Source organism: Streptopelia decaocto (genome assembly GCF_964273445.1).
Source record: "Streptopelia decaocto genome assembly, chromosome: 5".
NCBI lineage: Eukaryota > Metazoa > Chordata > Aves > Columbiformes > Columbidae > Streptopelia > Streptopelia decaocto.
In genome coordinates, this window is record NC_138659.1 from 15,344,526 (window position 1) to 15,365,024 (window position 20,499).

Here is a 20,499-nt window from a genome sequence, read left to right on the forward strand (position 1 = left end):
AAGTGGTAAATCTAATTTATTCTACCTAAGTGGAATAAAGCAGCTGATTCCAGTATCTGAGCTCCTCATGGACTAAAGCATGCAGATATCATCGCACATAGAGCTGTGCTCTCTCATCAGCATGCAGCAAATCTTTTATGGAGTTGTGCAGGAGAATACTTTAAAACAGAACTCAACTGACATTTTAGATTTACTGTGTCCCCCCCAGTAAGATTTTACATAAAATACAATTCAGAGAGCTTCCCCTTCAAGCATTATGTTTTACTCTTTGGTTGAAGGGCTAAAAATTAAGCTTGGGTATCCAGTATGCCCTAAATTTGGTCGAGTTTTCTCGGATAAGTAAAGCCATCCCATATCTGTTTTGGGAAATGGTTCCAGTTCACTGAACAAAATCTCATACAGCAGAAAGACATCTCTGAACAGCTAATAAAAAAGTCACATTTTACTTTCTTCTTCTATTTAAAGTTTTAATGCATAGCTATCTTTTTTCCATCAGTTTTATAACCAGAAAAAATTACATTTTCAATAATCTTTCAGTATACAGTGTACTGATTTTTATGATAATGGACTTGAACAGGTTACAAACAGACAGCAATATGAGATAAACTTCAGCTGGAACTCAAATAAAAATTTGTAAAAATGAACAAAGACATACAAAATTACTGCAGGGGGAATGAAGGTATCTGCCAAAAAAAAAGGGTTTTATTAGTTTCTTTTTTACATCCACACAGTGAGGTGGATCAAGTATAGAACTGATTTAACATAAGGCATTTCAGGTAACCTACAACTTCTTAGAGAAATTAAAATAAAGCCTGGATCTACTCAAAACAAAACACAACATTAAAATTCTAACCCCCTAAAGACTCCCAGCCCTCATTCATTTTTAGATTTACTACTATTTCATTTGAGTGTTAGCTGTTGCATGGAAAGTTTAAGATTTCAATATAAAACCCAGCTGTTGTCTGCCTCAAAAACTTCTCAGACACAAGTTCTGCTTGTGCACAAGTGCGCAGAACTTGAGAAGGTACATTCTTGACTCACCCAGTGCTGTCAAGGAAATCTCTAACATAAGCACAGAGATGAGCAAAACCACTGATGACATTTATTTCCTGTTAGGGATGAAGAACCCAGAGCAAGCCCTATTTATAAACAGTGATTTTGCATCTGTACAGATGTGCATCCTGTACATCTACAGGAGAAGCATTAGTTTGGACCACTTTCTGTAACAGTTACTGCTCTCCTCAAGTGCTACAGCAACTCTCATTTCTCAAGCAGAAATAAACCCCAACAATTTAAAAACTTAACAAGCCGTTCCTAGCCCACCATTCATTCCTCTGGCTCCCTTGCTCTGAAGTTGATGCTGTGGCAGCTCAAGCTTTGATTTTTGTGGATGCAGTCAGAAAGCAGGGACCAAATCACTGCAGCATTAACTGAGGATACCACAGGGGCATCAGTAATTCCTAAAGCATGATCCAGGATTGTAAGAAAAGTGGATTTTTTTCCCCTCATATTTTGAGAACAGAAGAGATGGAAGCAACTCATGTTCAGTGGGAAGATGTTACGTTCAGAAAAAGCACACAGTATAAACCCAAGCAACCATTAAAGAGTAGGAACAAAATCTTTCTGAAATCATTCTATTTCTTAAGTACTTAGAGACTCAGTGACATCAAATCAACATATTTCTCATCTGATAGTGCATACTTACAAATTTGTACTGAAATAAAGGCTGCAACAACTGGCTTCCTAGAAATTGTGCACAAATTTGGGTTTTCTTTTTGAAAGGAAAGTGTAGGCAGCTGAAGTTAACAGCAAACACTAGAGGAAAACTTGCCTTATATAGGCCGTAAAACAATCTTTCCAGAACAGAAACACTCTTTATCTTAAAAACTCAAATATCTAATGCTTAGATTATGCACCTGTTCCCAAATGATGGCCATTACTGTTCAGTCTACCTATCAATGGTGGGAGACCAAGCCTGTTTTTCTAGGTATTCAGTGTGTATAAACAGCACTTACTATTCAACTGCTTTTCAAGAAACAAACCAAACAAAAACCCCACACATATTGCGTTATGCTGAGTGATTTCCAATTACTCCTTTATAGCAAGAAAGCAACTATATGTTGGTGCTTTTAGATGTGTTGAAAGAGTAGTTCTGCAAATCTGAAAGGTTCCCTTTTAGTTTAAATGTTATGAGAAAAACCATGGCGAAGCTTTACCCACATACCAGGCAGCAGCTGCTCTTTACAGGGCCCATTTAAGCCCAATAGGTGTCGTGTATATCTGAAAAACGTAAGGCAACTATTTATGGTTCCTGACATGGAAAAGCATTACACAAACACCAATCCTCTAGATTGCTACTGGTTTTATATTGCACACTATACTAATAAAGAAAATATAAAAACATGCAAGAGATGAGATTTTGTAGGTAAGTGAACATATTTAGTACTGAACTGGTTTCCTTTGGATCCACAGTTAGCACACGATCTGTACTCCACTTATTTGGGAACTGTACCAATTTGGGATTCTTTTATTATAACTAGTTTGCTAATAGTTTTGTCTGTTTTTATTAGACCCACTGAGCTATTTGCAGTGCATGTGACAGATCAAGTTATTACAGGAAAAAGTGTCACCTCAGTTACGAATGGAAACCAGAGACCTCAAAAGGAACATCTGTGCAAAAGCAGATGTTAGTTTTCCTGTTTTCTTCGGATTTTTGCACACAGCTGTTGATTGAGAAACTGTATTGGGTAAAAGCAAGAAAATGCATTCAACTGAAAGTTTCCACCATAGGGGCACTAAGCCATGACTCCAGCTTCAGAGGCATCATTTGAAATAAGGTCAATGAGATTAATTTTGAGTTCACTACCAAAGGTCCATGAAACTGCTGCAGAAGTTGGGTCCCCCTCCTCAATATCTGGATTGTACAACCCATCAGCAGTTCTTCAAGACAGTACAACCAGTACTAAATTTGCCAACTAGCACCACAACTGCTTCCTCCTAATGACTGTTTTTCACACAGATTTTGCTCCTAAAAGCATTCAACGTGTATATGTTTTTAAAAGTAGTTTGATGGCATGATTAGTGAAACAACAGAATGTCTAAGCATTTAAATCTATTCTTTAGGCATTTATTGGTGCAAAAACCATTAAGATGGTGGGGGGCACCCAGTTTTGTTTCAAGAATACACACTATGGAGCTGTCGTACATAACATTTTTTTCTTGCAAGCCTCATTCACTATATATGGCAGCTGCTTAAGTGTACAACAGTTTGAACAGTTCTCCCTTCAATACCACCATGTGTCAAATATCCACAAAGTTTTAAAATATTTTAAGGAACTGACCTTCCTAACTACTGGTCATGGTTTTAGCATTGTTTTCATAGCTGTGTCAGTTCTGCTTTCAAGTTATTATACAACTAAAATATATATTTAAAGAGTACACTTAAAACAAGAATTTAAATTAGATTTTCAACCTTGAGGGGTACTCTGGATTATTCCTACAGGATTCCCAAGTGTAATCAAGACTATTGCTGATGTCTGTTTAAGACAGCACTTCTACCAGAAAACACAAACTAAAAGCAAATTGCATTCAACTCCATCTTTCTCCCCAGCCATTTATTTGTCTTCATGCCACCTTCCAGTACGTCCTGACACAGAGAAAACAAACTACAGAACAAATTCAGCTGAATATTGAGGGGGAAAAAATATAAAAAGAAGAAGTAATTTGTCAAACCATTGGCCAAACTGATCCAAAATGGAACACAGTCATTATTTTGTATTTTGCTCTTCAAAAAAAAAAAAAAACAACCTTTTACTGCTACTAGACAACAATTTATTTGAGCAAAAGCATGTAAAGACAATATTTGGATAACAAGTCCTGATCATACTCTCTGAAATATGTAATTCATAAATACATTTAAACAACTGTAGTTATAAGCAAATTTGAGGATTATTTTTCTTTTTCAGAATAAAATGTACAAACACAAACGACAGAAGAAGTAAATGGAAAAAAGGCAAAGAATTCAGCATGGTAAAAAAACTTTTGTACACCAATTCAGAAATATGTCTGAAAAACATTTGCATTCACACTTTCAAGGAGTACTACTAGTATTCAATATAACTAAGTAGGGAGGAAGGAATACACAAATTAAAACATAAATAAATGTGAACATTAAATTAGCATTTTTTTCTCTGACTCAGACTAGATGTAAAATCTTTTGCCTTGCTCCTTGAAAGTTCTAATCATGTCAGGAATGTAAATTTAATTGAATACATTTGCTTCTGATGTGTTTAGCCAAAACACATTTAGGTTAACACCTACTCATTTTACAAAAAGACAAAGCATACTAACTTAGGTGCTTTTTGTTTCCAAGTGCAACACTACTGCACACTAACTCTGAATGTTTATTCCACATTAAGGGTACTTTTCTGCAGTTGCTACCAAAGATTAACTCCAGCCGTGCAAGGGCACGCCTATGAAGAGACATATGTTTATGGATCCAGCACTGATGGAAAGTTCAGCTGCATCAGGAGTTACTACTCTGCAGTTTTCTACAGCTCCTGGGCCAAAGATTAATTGGTTATCAGATCTACTGGAGAAAGTGTGTCCTGTATCTGCAACTTTCTGGTTTGAAGTGGGCCAAGGAGCCTGCGAGAGGTGACGAGCAGGTAAAAGCTGATCAGTTAACTGTAATTTATCCTGTCAACAAAACTATTTCCAGATTGCGAGTCTACACAGACAGGCTGAAACCACCTCAGCCTACCCCACACATGCATTATGCTCACAGGGATAGGCCAATCACAAGCCCAAAATCAGCTCCACTTACACAAGCAGAGCCAAGCAACTATGTTGCTTCAGACAGAAACTGGCTCAGAAGGAACAGAGTACATGACCGCATGTACCTGACTGCATAGATAAGACTTTAATTCAAAGTACAGAATCACGACAGGCCATTTTCCCACATACATAAAGCTCCCAAACCTCCTAACATTCCAAATTAATGTTGCCTATGTACCAGTGTCTTATGAACTACCACGCAGGGCTCACTATGCTAAAACTAAAGGTAGAGCTGAAAGAAACAGTATCCCAGTACCTTCTGAGTGCTAATGTCAGCGCTGGTGAGGCACGTGGTCCACTGGGACTTGATGTCAATTATCTTTCAAAGCCAAGCTCAAGCTGAGCCTACAGCCCCATGGGTGATCATGCCAGCCCATGTGAAGCAGCATGAGTGCGGGAGCATCGGCTCTTCTGGCAGCCAGTCTTTCACTAGCTTAAGTTTACATAATACGCACCCTAAGGTGCAAGAAAGAATTCAGATGTCTAGAGAATGGCATAACGCGTACTTTACTGACATATGTGCAGAAAAGATAGCACACGGGTAAGGAAAGCATTCTAAAGTAAATGTTAACTGCGGGCGTTTCTTAGCGCTAAAGGCACACAAAGCAGAGAACATTATTTTATTTCTCGATCTCAACTTGAATTTTCTAGAACAGGTAGTTGAAAAAAGGATTTTTAAATTTGTGAACTAAAAGTCATTATAACAGAGAACGCAATACAATATACAAAATAAAAGTTTAATGCATGTGCGGGTATACCTAACCATAGGAAATAATGAAATATAAGAACTGAGTTTTATTAAACAGCTGAACACCAAAGAATGAAAGTCACTGCAATAACCAGAATTATTATTATACACACTAGTCATCAGCAAATGTTTCTATTTCTGTAGCTGAGCATTAAATGACTTTGTACCTTGGACTACACTCACTAATTCATCTCAGTCAAAGAGCTGACATTTGAACGGCCATTAAAAAACAACTACAAAAGCACTTTTATTTCTCCATCCATATTCCAGGTGAAGGATTTTGAACCAACATGAACCAAAACTGTTTGAGTGTCTGCAATTGTTTTATGCTGAGTCTTCTCAACTCCTAGGTCTGGAGAGATAAGCTCTCTCTCCTAGAAGGGCTGGCAATCAGATTTAGGGGGAAAAAAGGTTTTATGTGCAATGTTTCTATATGAATATACCTTCATAGACAGCATGACACTCCAAGTTATGTTACTTGCTGTAAATCTAATACAATTTACTACCGGTAAAATTTGCATGTGTTTTATCCAGACAGACACACTAATAGTAATTGCGCTGTGCTGAGAAAACTTATCTGTGCATGGATGTGGTTCAGCCAGTCACCCTTCTCACATCCTTGAAAAAATCAATGTGTATTAATTTGTATTGTTAAAATATTTGTAACTTAATCCACATTTTTATGTAAGGAGCTGAACAATCTAGCAAGTCAGGATCTGCCAGTGGTTACGCAAAAAAAAAAAAAAAAAAAAAGAAGTCAAGGAAATCATCGCTGTTTCTTCATACGCGGCGTTTCAAAACTTCGTGCTTAAAGTACTGAGTCCTGAACGGAAACAGGAAAGTCTCGAGCCGAGAAGCAACCGGCTGTTGAGGCACCGGACTCGGACTCGCGGCGGTAACGTGTCCGTGCCCTCGGGTACGAGGTGACAGCGACAACCGCCGCTCCGCGCAGCCGCCTCCGAGCCGAGCCGAGTCGAGTCGAGCCGCCGCCCGGGGAGGCGACACCCGCACGGAACAGAGCGGCCAAACCGGGGCGAGAGCAAGTCCCGCTGGACAGGGAGCGGGGCGCGGAGGCGGCGAGACCCAGGGACGCGAGGCCACCACCGGAGCAAGCGGGCGGGCCCGCCCCGTTCCCTCGGGGCAGAGGAGTCTCCACACGCCCGAGGGTGGGTGTGATGCCCCAGGGGGCGGCGGGAGCCTAAGGCTTCCAAGCCCCACCGGTGACGCCGGCTCCGGAGCCACCGGGGACCTCCCCGTGAGGGGGCAACGGCCGCTCCCGCCCAACGACCCCGCCCCGGAGCCGCCTCCTCCCCCCGCGCCGGTCGCCAACAATAACAACGCCGCTCGCCCCCACCGATCAATCTCCCCGCAGGGCCACTCCATTGGCTGCTCCCGCCGCCTCCTCCTTCCCCATTGGCCACCCAAGCACTCACACCGCCCCGAGTCCCCTCCCCACCCCCACCCTGAGCCTCAGCCGGTCTCCCGGCTCCTCACCCGCCCGGGCCGCCGCTGCCCCTCACCGTGTAGTAGGAGAGGAGCCCGGCGTTATAGTCCAGCACGAACCAGCGGTACTGCCAGCCCTTCATGACATTGGTCCATTTGCTCAGCGGGCCCTCCATGATAGACGCCATCTTAGGCACCGAACCGGCACCAACCGCACACCGCCCGTTCGGTGAGGGGAGCAGGGGAGAGAGACACGGCGGCCGCCAGGAGGGGAAGGGGGCGGGGCACGCAGCGAGGGGGCGGGGCTAGAAGGCACACTTCCCCAGAGGGCGGGCGGGGAGGGGGCGTGGCTTGCGCGCGCGGGGGAAGGGGCGGGGCAGGGAGCCCAACGGCCGGAGGGAGGCTGGGCGGGCGCGTGTGGTGAGGACAGAGGGGGTGGGAGGATCCGCGGGGCTCAGACTTGTGGGTGTTACCTGAAGGATCCGGTCCGTGAGGTGTGGGGGTTCCCCTCACAGCTCAGGAGGGGCAGAGGAAGGGCAGCGAGGTGAGGAGGGCACGACGCCCCGGTGCCTCGGTTGGGTGAGGGCGGGAGGGCGTTGTCCTGTCTCAAAAAATTCTTGGCACCACGGCAGCTTTTAATTTCTGTCGCTGTTGTGCTTGTCCCTCTGCCTCTCTGTTGTTTGCCTGTCCAAAGCGCCTGTTTGGCTTAGTGGAGCCAAAGGGCCTGGGTCTTCTCCTGAAGGGGCTGTCTGACCAGGGCCCAGGGTGAATAAAAAACACTCAGGACTTGAGATAACCTTTTAAGGACAAGGCTTATTTAAGTGGAACACAGCTTTCCTGTGGTCTGATCCAAGAATGTGGATTGAGTTCCCCAGCAACTATGGACAATTGTAAATCTTGTTCGGTGAAAGGCATGTTCGTTGGCACTGATCTTCTCTGACATAACTACATAACCTCAGTTGTATTTTAAAGTAAAAACTTCAATAAAGATACTCATTTTACTTCCTGGGGATTGACAATATAGCAGCAGAAATAGCACTTTTACCATGAAGTTTGTGTTTGTCATGCAGTCTTCACAGTATTCATTCAATAACTTTTTTCCTCACCAAATCTATAGCTGGGTTTTTTTCTTTTTATGATTTTTAATATAAAAATCCCTGTATAGTAGGGCTGAAGTAGGTCCAGTTTCTTACAACACCACAGCTTTATACTAAGGTAAACTAATTTTAATAGAAAAATAACCCTATTTATCCCTTTTGTGAAAAATAATCACTCAAAGGTGGAGCTTCTGAGTTTGATTTCAGAAAATAAGTACTTCCATATTTCTGATTCATCTTCCCATTTCACATTGCTTAGTAGTTTGTTACCAAGTGGAATTTATAGCATTGATGTTATAATACCCCTTGGAATCAAGTGGTGGTGTGTTTATGCGTGATGTTACCAGTTTAATCTATCAAATGCACAATTCACTCTTGAAACCCAACTTGTTAATTTTGGTAACATTCTTTTTCAAGCTGCATATGCCCTTAGTAGCCTGTTTTCTTCTTTAATTTCACTGACTAAACAGAGCGCAGCTGCCTAGAGATTATACCCAGGCAAGCAAAACAAAAAACATCAGATGGTGCCAGAACACTACTAGTACTCCCATTTAAAGCTGTAGTTGGACTGGAGCTTTATTATCTCAGATCACTCCTTTGACTGCGTTATACCACAGGAGCTGAAACTATGCAAAAACGTTTCACAAAAAACCTCTTGGCTTAACTGTGAAAGGGTTGTCTGTAGGCAGAGCATTCTCAATGAGAAATTCTCAACAGAAGAGCTTTCTATTTACCTTGTTTTGCCAGAGGCTTAATTTGCTGCACTTCAGTATATGCTTCCTAGTGCTTTGTCCTCTTTGTCTTTTTTGAGAGGAAATGTGCCAAAGACTTGTCTCCACTAGAAAATGCATGTATTTCAGCTAGCTCTATTTAGCTAAACCTTAAAAGCCCTAGAGAGGATGGAAAAGTTGTATTAACAGGTGTTAAAGGGGAATTCATCTGCAGGTTTCTTTTAGGAATGTAGTGTGGATAGTCTCTTTAGGTAGTTTGGCAGAGATCAGAGAATCATTGCTTTTCAAAAGACCCCACACAAATTGAAATAAATACATATTAAATTATAGTCTGTTATCAGCATGCAGGATACAATATGTATAGTTTTAGGTACTTTCTTGACATGCCAGGATGATGTGTCTTGTATCTATATCAGATTACTCTGATATATATTGAGTATCTATATCAGATTACTCTGATATATATTGAACATGGTTCATGAGGGCACTGTTGAAGGAATTAGGCTTAATTAGCTAGATCCTTCTGACAAAGATTCTAGTTGCCCGTTCAAATTGTTTTGAAAGATCAATGCAAGCATTTTAGTTCAATAAACTGAAATCAGCCACAGCTGTGATATAACCTACCTTTATATACTTTGTATATTACATCATCAACATCAATGATTTTGAATAATTACTTGAAATAGCAGTAAGTTACTTCCTTAATAAAATAATTTAGTTTGTTTTAACATGTTCCATCTGTATCCAATTTGGAACAGTTACAAAAAGCTGTTATTTTCTGTAATGACAGACAGTTTTATTGTGATGTTCTCCACATTTTACAAAACTTAAATTAGGCTAGTGTCACCCTCTTTAACATTAAGAGATCAAAAGAACTGGGTGGAAAGCAGCAGCTCTTACCTAGTGCTGCCTTTGTTTTATGCGCTGCTCCATCAGCTGGAAATCTTGTCCAGCATCATTTTCTTGCCACATAGAAGCCTCAACTAATTATCGCGCTGTAGTGTCCCAGCCACGCACAGATTTCCTGACCAGCCACAATGTTCAGCCCATAAAGTGGCCTCTGGAGTACTCAGAGTGTCCCTGCAGGAATGTAGGGGGAAACCTGAGATATGCCCAAATCTTACTGTGTTTTCTAGGAGATTCCAACTTGTACCCAGCTTTTAAAAATTTCATATTTTTCTTTGTCCAAGCTTGTCCAATAAATTACATCTGGGTTTTTTTGGCAATTACAATTTAAATGTGTGGTTTCTAGCCAAGAGGAAGGAATTGCCAATTTAGAGTAAATACCAGAAAAGGACCAGGGCTGAGAGAATGAGAAGCAGGAATATACTGAAAGTCTGATTCTTTAAGAGGAAAATGCTTTTCTATTGTAAATTTTCCTGAAGTTCTAGCTGAACTAACTTTGAAGAACCTCAGTGATGAAGTTGTATGGCTTGTGGGTTTCCTTAAGGGTGTCTGGGAGTGTGACTGGCAGCAGTGAAAGTAGCTTTAGCTTCTCCCAACAGCTGCAATTGCTTGTGGTTCTGTAGAACATAAGGAAGCCATTTGAGAAGACAACAAATGACATTTTATTTAATTTTTTTTTTCCCATTTCAGGAATGGGCTGGTAGTTTAATTTTGTGTTTCTTGTCCTATCAGGTCACTTTGTCAACTACTGACAACGTAATCATCATAATGAAGGATTTATGTTTTAGCCTGATGGTGCATGATTCTTTTTCTGCTTGTTGGTAGCAAGCAATGTCTTTTATTTATACCTTCAGGAAAAAATTTCCTCAATTTGATTTTTTTATAGACAAATGCACTAATAAATTACAATCAAGTAGAAGATGAAGCCTTCGGTGTCATCTTCAGTCTCCTGCTACTGTCCTTCAAAGGTATTTTCTAGTTCCTCTGTGCATATGCTGACTACACTAAGAATAGGAACAATGACAGAGCCTAAATATTTTTTATTTTTTCAGAATTATATTTGGTTTAGGGAGTTACAAGGAGGAAGATAGATGGAAGAGAATCAACTTTACCCTAAAGGCAGTCATTCTTAAAAGAGGATAATTGAATCCAGTATGCCAATAATTGCCATGGTAAGTAGATTTTCTGAATAGATTTATTGTACTGTCACTGTTTTTGATACAAATGTTTATGAAAAAAATTGGAATTACAGTGAAACAAAGACAGTAGTTGGTTCCCTGTCTTTCTGAGGCAAACACGTAATTCTATCTTGGGCCTTTCTTGCCAATGCCTGTATGATCCCAGCAAATTAAAGCCATTATAAATAAATTTTCCCAATCCTGGCCGTTTTAATCTAGTTTTTCTCTGATCTTAATGAATTGTCATAAATTCCTCTAGGTCAGGGATCAGGAACCTCGTTGAGGGCTAAGCAGACCTTTTCAAGTCTTCTAAATAAGTCCATATTAGCATACCAGAGAAGAAATAAAATTACCACAGGTTGTATGGAGTTCAAGTCCTCAGGCCTCTGAGTCCCTATTGTGTTCCTGCTTATGGCTGTGTTTGGACCAGGTTTCACAAGATAAGGACTTTTCTTTCCAAACATTATAAAGATTTGCCTTATTTTTGTCCAGATTCTCATCCTTTCATGGCATGTTTGTTGGATGGGGCTCTAAGCTATCTGATCTAGTTGAAGATGTACCTGTTCGTTGCAGGGGATTTGGATGATCTTTGGAGGTCCCTTCCAGCCCAAACTATTCTATAATATGATTCTATGTTTAGAGCTGCACTGAAGAGTATTATGATATTGGAGCCATTTCCCCAAAACACATGTGTTCAGCCAAAATATGGTACTATTTAAGAAAGGGCTGAAGAATCACTCTTGCACTTAAAATAGTGATGATTCTGAAACTAAGATTTATTTTATCTGTAATTATTTAATCCTCTCTAGTAGTGCTGTACATCTGGAGGATGATGCGGCAAAGGTGCAGCTGATGCACCTGACTGGCACCAATACTTCACAGGAGTAGGAAAAGGTTGTCAGATGTTTCAGTGTGTGTTAAGAACAGGGTGTGATGCTATTCACTTCACCAATTCAGGTGACTCACTTGCTGGCAAAATCCTGTTGCAAAGTCTGCAGAGAAACATATTTTACGGGCATTGTAAATTTGAGTAGCTTTATAACAATAATGTAACTTGTGTTATGGTCTTATAAAACAGTAAACTCAGGTTACAGTTTTGCAGGACGGTTTGACATAATAACCTTATCTGGGAGTTGCAAGAGATGTAAACTGACATTTTAGGACCCAGCATTTCTTCAAGAAGTACATTTCTGAACTTGGTGAGGGGCTTTGCCATTTAGAAATGTGGGTATCTTCTGTACTCCCTTCACACAGAGGGCAGAAAATTCTTCCCATGTGCCCTTGTCACACTTGAAATCTTTCAGTGTTCAGAGATGAAGGAATTAACAGCAATACAAATTTAAAAGGGAAACCACCTTCTAACAAAATCTGTAACTTAAATACTATAAATCTAGTCCAAAAGAATTCAAATATTTGTGCAGGCCTTATACTGAAGATACAGTTATTACAAGCTATTTTTCATCTGCATGTAGACTGAGCTCTGGTAATCTGGAAGTCAATCTAGCAACTAGAAAGATGTGCTGGAATGAAATTTGCAGGGTGAACAATTCACTGTAATCTTCGTATGATTTTATTATAAAACTTACAACATAATAATTTAGTCTTGAGAACAACAGGCCTGATGTCTTTGCTGAGTGCAAGAGTTGAGAGTTCACAGCATGCTGAATCACATTTTATAGTCCTAATGCGTTGCTTAGATGGCTAACATCTCATCACTTGTTTTAAGCATCTTATCATCCTGTGGGCAGAATTTATTTAAAATTTAATGCAGAAGTCCATGCTATTTTCTCAACCATAAATAAGTGATTTCTGCTTTAGTCTCCACAGAGACTTTGAAGAGATATAGAGGAATGCTGCTCAACTGGAATGTTTACATTGCTGCAGTTCTGGTATGCAGCCCAATGGTACAAAAAGGCAAATAAGCACAATCTCTTTTCCCAAAGCTTTCCCACCATCACTTCTTTTATAGTGTTTGGCCTATTATGTTTCAAATAAGGTTACATGCTCTTTGTTGTCAGTTTGTTTTGCAAGAATGCAGTAGATAGACTGTCTTCTCACAAAATTTAGACTATTAACAGGAGAGTTTAATGCATAGCAAATTTAGCAAGGGAAAAAGTAAGAACTGATTTAATATTTTAAAGGGTATTGTCTGTAATCATAAGGACTATATGCTATGTTTACTTTCAGTAAGGAGTGTTTATTTTTTCTTTATACACTATATTTATTTATTATTAATAGATACAGCAATATCAAAGCTAGTATTTAAAGCTAGTGTATATAAATACACAAGTACATACCAAAATATATGCATATTATTAGGCTTTTATGAACAGTATGCATCCTTTCTGGTACAAAGTCTTATTAAAATCTAGAGGAAAAATATTTTTTCCTGCTCTCTTTTTTTTTTTTTTTTTTTTTTTTTTAATTTTGGTCCAGGTAAGTAGCAGATATAATGTATTAGACTTAAGCTTAAATTTGACAAGTAATTTTTAGGGTGCTAGATGGGAAATCTAAGGAGATGGAAGGGAGGATAAAAATAAAGTCAAGGAGACCTAGAGCTGAGCAATCAATCATGAAACACGGTTATATAGAATGAGCACTATCCCATTACTCATATTATTTCCATAGCTAGAAGTGTTAAAGGGATATCTGATATCTGTTAAAACTAAGTTTCAGTTGTGTCGGTTTAGAATCTGTTCCTGGCTCTTTCTGCATTTAATTATAGGATTTAAGGCCAAATAATTTTTCTTTAGATCTATAATCTCTCACAGACATTCGTACATAGGAGGAGCCCTATATACAGTACAATCCTTCATCTAATACTACCCCAATTTGGGGATGCCAAAAAGATCTTTCTTTATGGTGACTGTTTCTTGAATAAGGATGGGAGACAAAGGTAGCAAGGTTTATCTTACCAAAAATTGGGGAAGCCTTTTTATTCTTATCTGAGAATTAAAATAATCCTTTTTGGTGTCTGCTTAAAGGATTTGCTGCTTCTTTGTTCTGATGGAAGCAAAAATGCAGAAATTATTTTTACATCCTACTCAACTCTCTCTCTCTCTTCGATTAGAAATGGAAAAAGAAGTGGAGAATTGATTTAGTAGAAGAAAAATAAGTAGCCACCAGAATTGACAGCATAAACTCAAATTGCTCCCTAAAAAGTCATGATCTGCACTTAAACCTCAATTTAGAGAGCAGATGGGTTTTGCTCCTTGGAGAGCACTCAGGAGCTGTCAGGGGACTGTTTTGGCTATGTGTGAACAGCAGACCCGTGCAGGATGCAGCCACATCTGATTTCCAGATGAAGTGAGACCTTGGTTCATGGCAGCACCTCCTGCAGCTTTATCATCAGCTCGGTATCAGCAGGAAGAAAACCCAGGTTCAAAGCTCAGGGGAAAGCTCTAGCCCACCCTGACTCGGTTTCCAGCCTTAGTGGTGTGAAGACAAAAGCCTGAGACCTATTATAGGACACATTCATCAGCTGTCTAGTCTAAAACAACCACTCACACCAATTAAACAACTCCAGCTCAGGTAACTTCTCATCTAAGTGTTCCTGCTCCGGCAGGGGGATTGGACTAGATGATCTTTTGAGGTCTCTTCCATTCCCTAACATTCTGTGATTCTGTGAACTTCTGAGATGTAAATCAGTGGAGCATTGCGAAGTACACCAGGGCAGTCTCATTACACGGTTATTTACTAGTGCCATCTTCCGTAGCTATTAGCTATTGCCACTGCTAGAGTCAGGACACTGGGCTATTTGGACTTGTGTTCTGAGCCACTATCTCTATTCTTTATTAAGTTCTTATTTTTACAGTTAGCTAAGGGACTCTATAGGTATCCTTTTAAGGAGGGTTTCGGGTTTGTTGCTGGTTTTTCTTTGTTTGTTTTCCAGTAGGAAAGTGGAATTTCTGTGGGGATCTTTAATGATATTGTAGCCTAATTTTACATTTTAATAGTTGAACCTTATTTTGCCCATTCTCTAACATCAGCAGTTTCACTGACTTCCGCTGAAGTTGCTTAGAACTGCTGAAATATGTCCAGATGTCATGGACTGAAACAAAGGGAATCCTACTCAGCTCGTGAGCAGTGGCACGCACAGGGTAGCTCTGTTTGTAAGCCAAGAACTTGATGAAAATCCAGGCCTTGTTGCATCTGTTTGCTTCCAGGTTTCAAAAGTTCAGTCTGTTCTACTCGTACTTCTCAATGCCCTGATAAACTATGTAATTTGAACAGTAACTGCAATGTAACTTCTAAGCAAATGCTACAATAACATTAATATTAAAATCTGTAAATGCTACTGGAGTTAACCAATTATCTGGACAATTGTCAAAATGGAGAGTTACAGAATTTCTTTTGATTGTCCAAGAGTATTAGTTCTTGAAAATAATTTCATGAGGAATTTACTAACAAGCAAGTCTTAACTATAAAAATAGTCTGCAGAATACAGTGAGACTTTAATTTCCATAGCATAAGCTGAAATTGGTAATGTTTAGGACATCGTTCTTTCTTACAGTTGTGTATTTACTTGAGGCATACACAATAAATAGTTTGTTTTAATTTACTTGTCACATTTGCAGTATCAGTTGTAGATTAGCAGCAATAAGTCATTCCAAATAAGATATTGGCAAACAAAAGCATGAGTTTAGTCATGTATTTCCGGTTCAAGCTGAATAGACCAAAAGTTGTTCATACTTGTGTGTTCCATTGGTGTTGATGTGGTTACATGTGCATAATCAAGAGCAAAATTTATCCCATCGACTCAAAGATTAAAGCATGCGAATACCCCAAGTTAAGCTCTGCTGTTCATACTGCATAAGAGAAGTGGAGGATCTAAGCTTTTGGTTAGTATTAACACTCTTTGGTTTATGCTGACTAGTTCCAATTATGCTATTTCTAGTATGCCAACTAGAGTAAAGATGCAGATCTTCTGAATACAGCCAAATCTGTAGCAACTGAACTGTTGTCTTATCAGTCTTTCGGATTTTGGTTTACATATCTGAAAATTTTAGACGAAATGAAATCCTACCCACAGTTTTCCCTGATCCAACTATCATTTACGTACTGATAACAATAACCCATTCTGTCTGTAAAAGGTTATATCTACTCAGCTCTACACTTTTGGATGGGAATTTAATCTGTTAAATATCAGGGGTGATGTCTCATACGTTTAATCACTACAGTGTCACTGCATTAAATTTCCTCATTGCCCTGAGTTTCTAAAACACGAGTAGGACAATGTTCTTTGCCTTGCAGGTAGTAGACCAGTCTTAGATCCTGAGTATTTGTCTTGGCTATAGAGTTAACTCAACTTAAAATTTATTTGTGATTTTTAGCTTGAATCTTGTATACCCACAAATCCTTAGTTGTGGCATTGTAGTACTTTAAAGATTTCTGGGGATAATCAGTACAGTGTCAGCTGCTGCAGTGACTGTGTGAAGCGTAGGTAATACTCTGCAGTGTAACTGATCTGAGTAGCGCTTGGCTGACTCGAGATGGCTGTCATTTCTGTTCCCAGTGGCAACATGGGCATATTCTGTACACTGAATGATCTGACAGTGTAATTGCTTCTTGGAAACGTTCAATTTTTTCATGCACAGAGAAACTCTGCAGTATGGAAGATGCCATTCTCTGGGTTTTTCAAATGCACTGTGTCAGGATTCCTGAGGTTAAGAAATACTGACAACTAGATACAGAGTTTGGGGAGACTAATTAACAGACATACATATATACACATAGTATGTCCTCAGGAAAAAATTCAGATGGAAAAAGGCTGGCATATCTGGGAAAATGGAGACATATGGTAGCTTTACATCAGGTTTACTTTACAGTGAAGGCATTGCCTAAGGCTTAGCAATGCCAGCAGGAACAATGTCTCCACGTAGGCAAGCCAGGAACCAAGCGTGTTGGCAGGGGTCCTGTGAAAAGACTGGGAAGCATTACAAGCTGGGGAGAACTTTCTGGTAGCTGTTCCTATGTCCGATTGTTTAAATAGGAAATCAGTAGATTTCATATTCCAGGCATTTAAAATTATTTATTTGTGCTTAAGCTCTGCCAACCAAAACGTTAAGTTAAAAAGGAATTTTGGTCTCTGAACTTTCAGGGTTCATATTTTTAAGCTTTTCTTGGCAATCTTGAAGGCCAGAGAGGTCCTATATTTTGCTGCTTTCTTGTTTGCTTTTTTAAGTTTAAGCTCAAATAACCCATGCAAGCTCTTAACTCCAGAGGCTGCAGCTTTATTAAAAAAAAAAAAAAAAAAGGAAAATATATTATAAAATCTTGGTAGCTGGTAAAACTGAATTTGTTTTCTAGAGCATGATATATTTGAAAAGAATAAGTAGAAAGGCAGAAGATGAGAAAAGAGCATCTTCCAAGCAGATAGGCCCTGTTTATGTAAAGTGGGACAAGGAAAACTTTTATCCCACTTAAGTTTTACTTTTGGATGGCATTTGAATTGGCCTTGTGTTTGGCAGCTCATCTGTTGAGCCATCTGTTTCAGATTATGCATGCTCAGAGGGCACGTTGCATCCAGGGATACAGTTCCCACAAACACAAGAAATTTGAGTTAGATTTGCAATTTAGCAAGCTGTAAACATGGATGTGCAATTGTACATCTAAATAAGCTCTGTGTATTTTGGAGAAACTGAAGCATTCATACAGCTGGAGAAGGCTATAAGTGGAAAACCTGAGGCCATATTCACTGTCCCTTGTACAGTGCCAAGTAAGAGAAAATCACCCAAGGTTCCCAACTAGGAAATTTCTTTCAGACTAAGAAGTTCTTAATGGACTAAAAGCTAATACAGCAACCAGTTTTACAGCCCATTTAAACAGTTTCTTAAAGGGATTGTAGGGTAGAGAAACTGCAATTTGGCTCCCTCTGTTAATGAATCATCTCCAGTCCCATCATAGTGCTGGAGATGAGCTGGGTAGTGAATCAGAAAGCTGTAACCAACTCTGAGAGCCTTTGCTATGCAAGTACATCTTGGCCAGGAAAGAGGATTTGGCCTATAAACTTTAATGGTGCATTAGGTAAATTTTATATTGTTTAGGGTATACTCATAGAACTTATCTTTTTTATATGTTATCTACTTTGAACATACTTTTTTTTGGGGGGGGTGAAGAATATACTGCTTGTTCCACCCCTCCCTACTCCTTCCTTTCCCCAGAATGCTGCCTCAGTTCCTTTTACTCTTTCAGTCAGCTTGCAGTTTTGGCCATTTCCTCATCCGGTTTTCAGAGGAACACATTACCTCCCTCTCATCAGCACTGTGCAGCTCTAATGCGGCTGTTGAATAACGTGCTGGCTGGAGGTGGAAGAGGTTTCTTTACAAGCAGTCAATACTGACATAGACCACCTTATCTTCATAGAATACACTGAAACTATGGACTTGGGTGGCAGCTGTGCAGTTGTGTATGACAGAAGGAAATCTGCCTCACATAATATAGTGATGGAAGTAATGGTAAATCTAGAACCGGCCAGGAGACTTGAGGGATAAATGTAATTTAATAATAAATTCTCTTCCTGTATTATTTCATTTTTACAGGTTTTCACATTAGCCAAAACCCCATTATCAGCAAAGTTTGAGCCCTCTGGTGAGGAGGATTAGACTTAAGTAATACAGTTTATAATAAATTAATATAGTTTATAATAAATTGTACACAGAGCATTGACCAAATGAAGATCTATTCTATTGTTTGGGCAGATCTTATTCCCTGTGCATGAAAAGTCTTAATTATGACAACAGGTTGAGTGAGGAATGATACTTCAGTTGAAGAAACTTTTTTATGAATGGTCAGCAGACTTTTGTAGCTAAACCTGTTGAACACGACAGGTGAAAGTGATGCACTATCTTTTGACACAGATAATAGGAAAGAAACATAAGGTGACAAAGAGTTAAGCAAGTCCCTGTCAGCTGATGGTGTTAAAATTCAATTAATGTTCTTTTGCATCTGATCAGTCAGGTACACACCTTAAACAGTTCCATCAAGGCTGAATCACTGCTGCATTACTCCTGCAAATCCACAATCAAACAAACACCAAACAAAACACAAAACCAACAAATCAGTCATTAAGCAAATAATTTGGTCATCTTTAAGGATATCTCATGTTTTAATTGCATTGTATGTGCAACCAAACGAGAACATATGTTAAACTGTGAACTATTCACGACATCTCTACTTTACTGGAATGAGATAATATTCAGTCCTTAATATTTAGCAGTGATGTTTATGGCATGTGTTTAAAACATTTTTCATAATGGAAAATATTTTAGGTGCTATCTCATCAGTCACATTACATTACTATTATTGATAGCACGAAACGGATTTAGAAGAATGAAAAAATTTAATTGCATGTCAATAATTCAGGAGTCCAGAAAACAAAGAGAGGTTTTACTGCAACATTCTTCAGTCTTACATGTTGACACCAGTGGGATTATGTGTTTTGCTCTTAAAGGAACATTTTGCCTGCTGGTGTTGTGCAATAGTTGGCTGAGTAACAGAATGGATTCCTCTCCCTGCTACAGAGCTGTAAATCAAAATAATCCCACATGGTGGTTTCTCATTTATGGGCATAGAGCAGGATTGTGGTTCTGAGAAGAGGGCGTACAGCAGAGCGTCTGCAGAGACACAATCTTACAGATTCACACCAAATTCCTTCTATCTGCAGAAAACACACTGCAATATGGGATGTGATAGTTTTCACAAAGTGTAACTTGCAATCTTCCTTACAGCACACAGGGCTGATACAGATGTGGGCAAGGAGTAATTTGCTCTTGTTTCTCACTGTGTTTATCAATAATTTGTGAGCTTTTCCATAGCAACAAAGGCATCAAAACACATATTTGAGTCAGCACAGTTTTAAATGTGGCATAATCATGGTTAACTAACATGGTCAAATCATCTCTGTCCTTGTCTACTCTGAAGACAAAAACATTAACACCTTTTCAAATATGATTGATTTTCTGTTTCAAGGCTTTTGACTCATCTCCATGTCCCCTTGTTATCATGGTACCATAACCCAGCAGAGATCTCCGGTCTGTCACCAATGGTCTTCTCACTGTAGTTCACAGACATGAGGTTATTGCTGAAATCAAGCAGAATATGATTTAAATTTAGGAAAGTTTTTAACTACTAGTGTATAATTAAACACTAATGTTGTGTTGTCCTGAATAAGGGTGAATTTAAACATGTTTTAAGTGTTAGTGTCTGAATCACTGCTCAGCTTGAAGACTGGGTTGCAGGTAGAAGGTTAGTGTGATTTGGGAAAGTTAGAGTTTTTTGTTTTATGACCAACATTATTGCATCAGTGTTACTGTATTTACATAATTTCCAAACCATTTTGACATCATTATGATTGAAATTAAGACTAGATGAAAATGAAAGAAAATTGAGAAGAATATATAAGAAGATAAAAAGGAGGACAAAAAAGGAAAGTCTCAAGAAAAAACACTGGCTAGTATGAAGATGTACAGTAATGGCATAAAAATGGTATTATGCCATAGAGTCATGAGTTTGTCTAAAAGACAAATAGTTTTCAAATGGTCAATAACACACTTTTTAAC

The 20,499-nt window shown here is 39.2% G+C and overlaps 2 protein-coding genes across 3 annotated transcripts in view; one reads left to right on the forward strand and one right to left on the reverse strand.

Moving 5' to 3' along the window:
* Positions 1-7,238, reverse strand: part of OSBPL9 (oxysterol binding protein like 9) — a 61,528-nt gene extending 54,290 nt beyond the window's left edge. For both annotated transcript variants that reach the window (XM_082054033.1, XM_082054032.1), the window contains exon 1: positions 7,105-7,238. In XM_082054033.1, coding sequence (XP_081910159.1) covers positions 7,105-7,215 — 111 coding nt within the window. In that variant the 5' untranslated portion in view covers positions 7,216-7,238. The remainder of the gene's footprint in view (positions 1-7,104) is intronic.
* The window catches only part of FIRRM (FIGNL1 interacting regulator of recombination and mitosis), a 42,329-nt gene continuing 28,957 nt past the window's right edge, over positions 7,128-20,499 (forward strand). The window contains exons 1-3 of the mRNA XM_082054025.1: positions 7,128-7,256; positions 10,648-10,729; positions 10,814-10,933. The gene's annotated coding sequence lies outside the window, so the exon portion shown is untranslated. The remainder of the gene's footprint in view (positions 7,257-10,647; positions 10,730-10,813; positions 10,934-20,499) is intronic.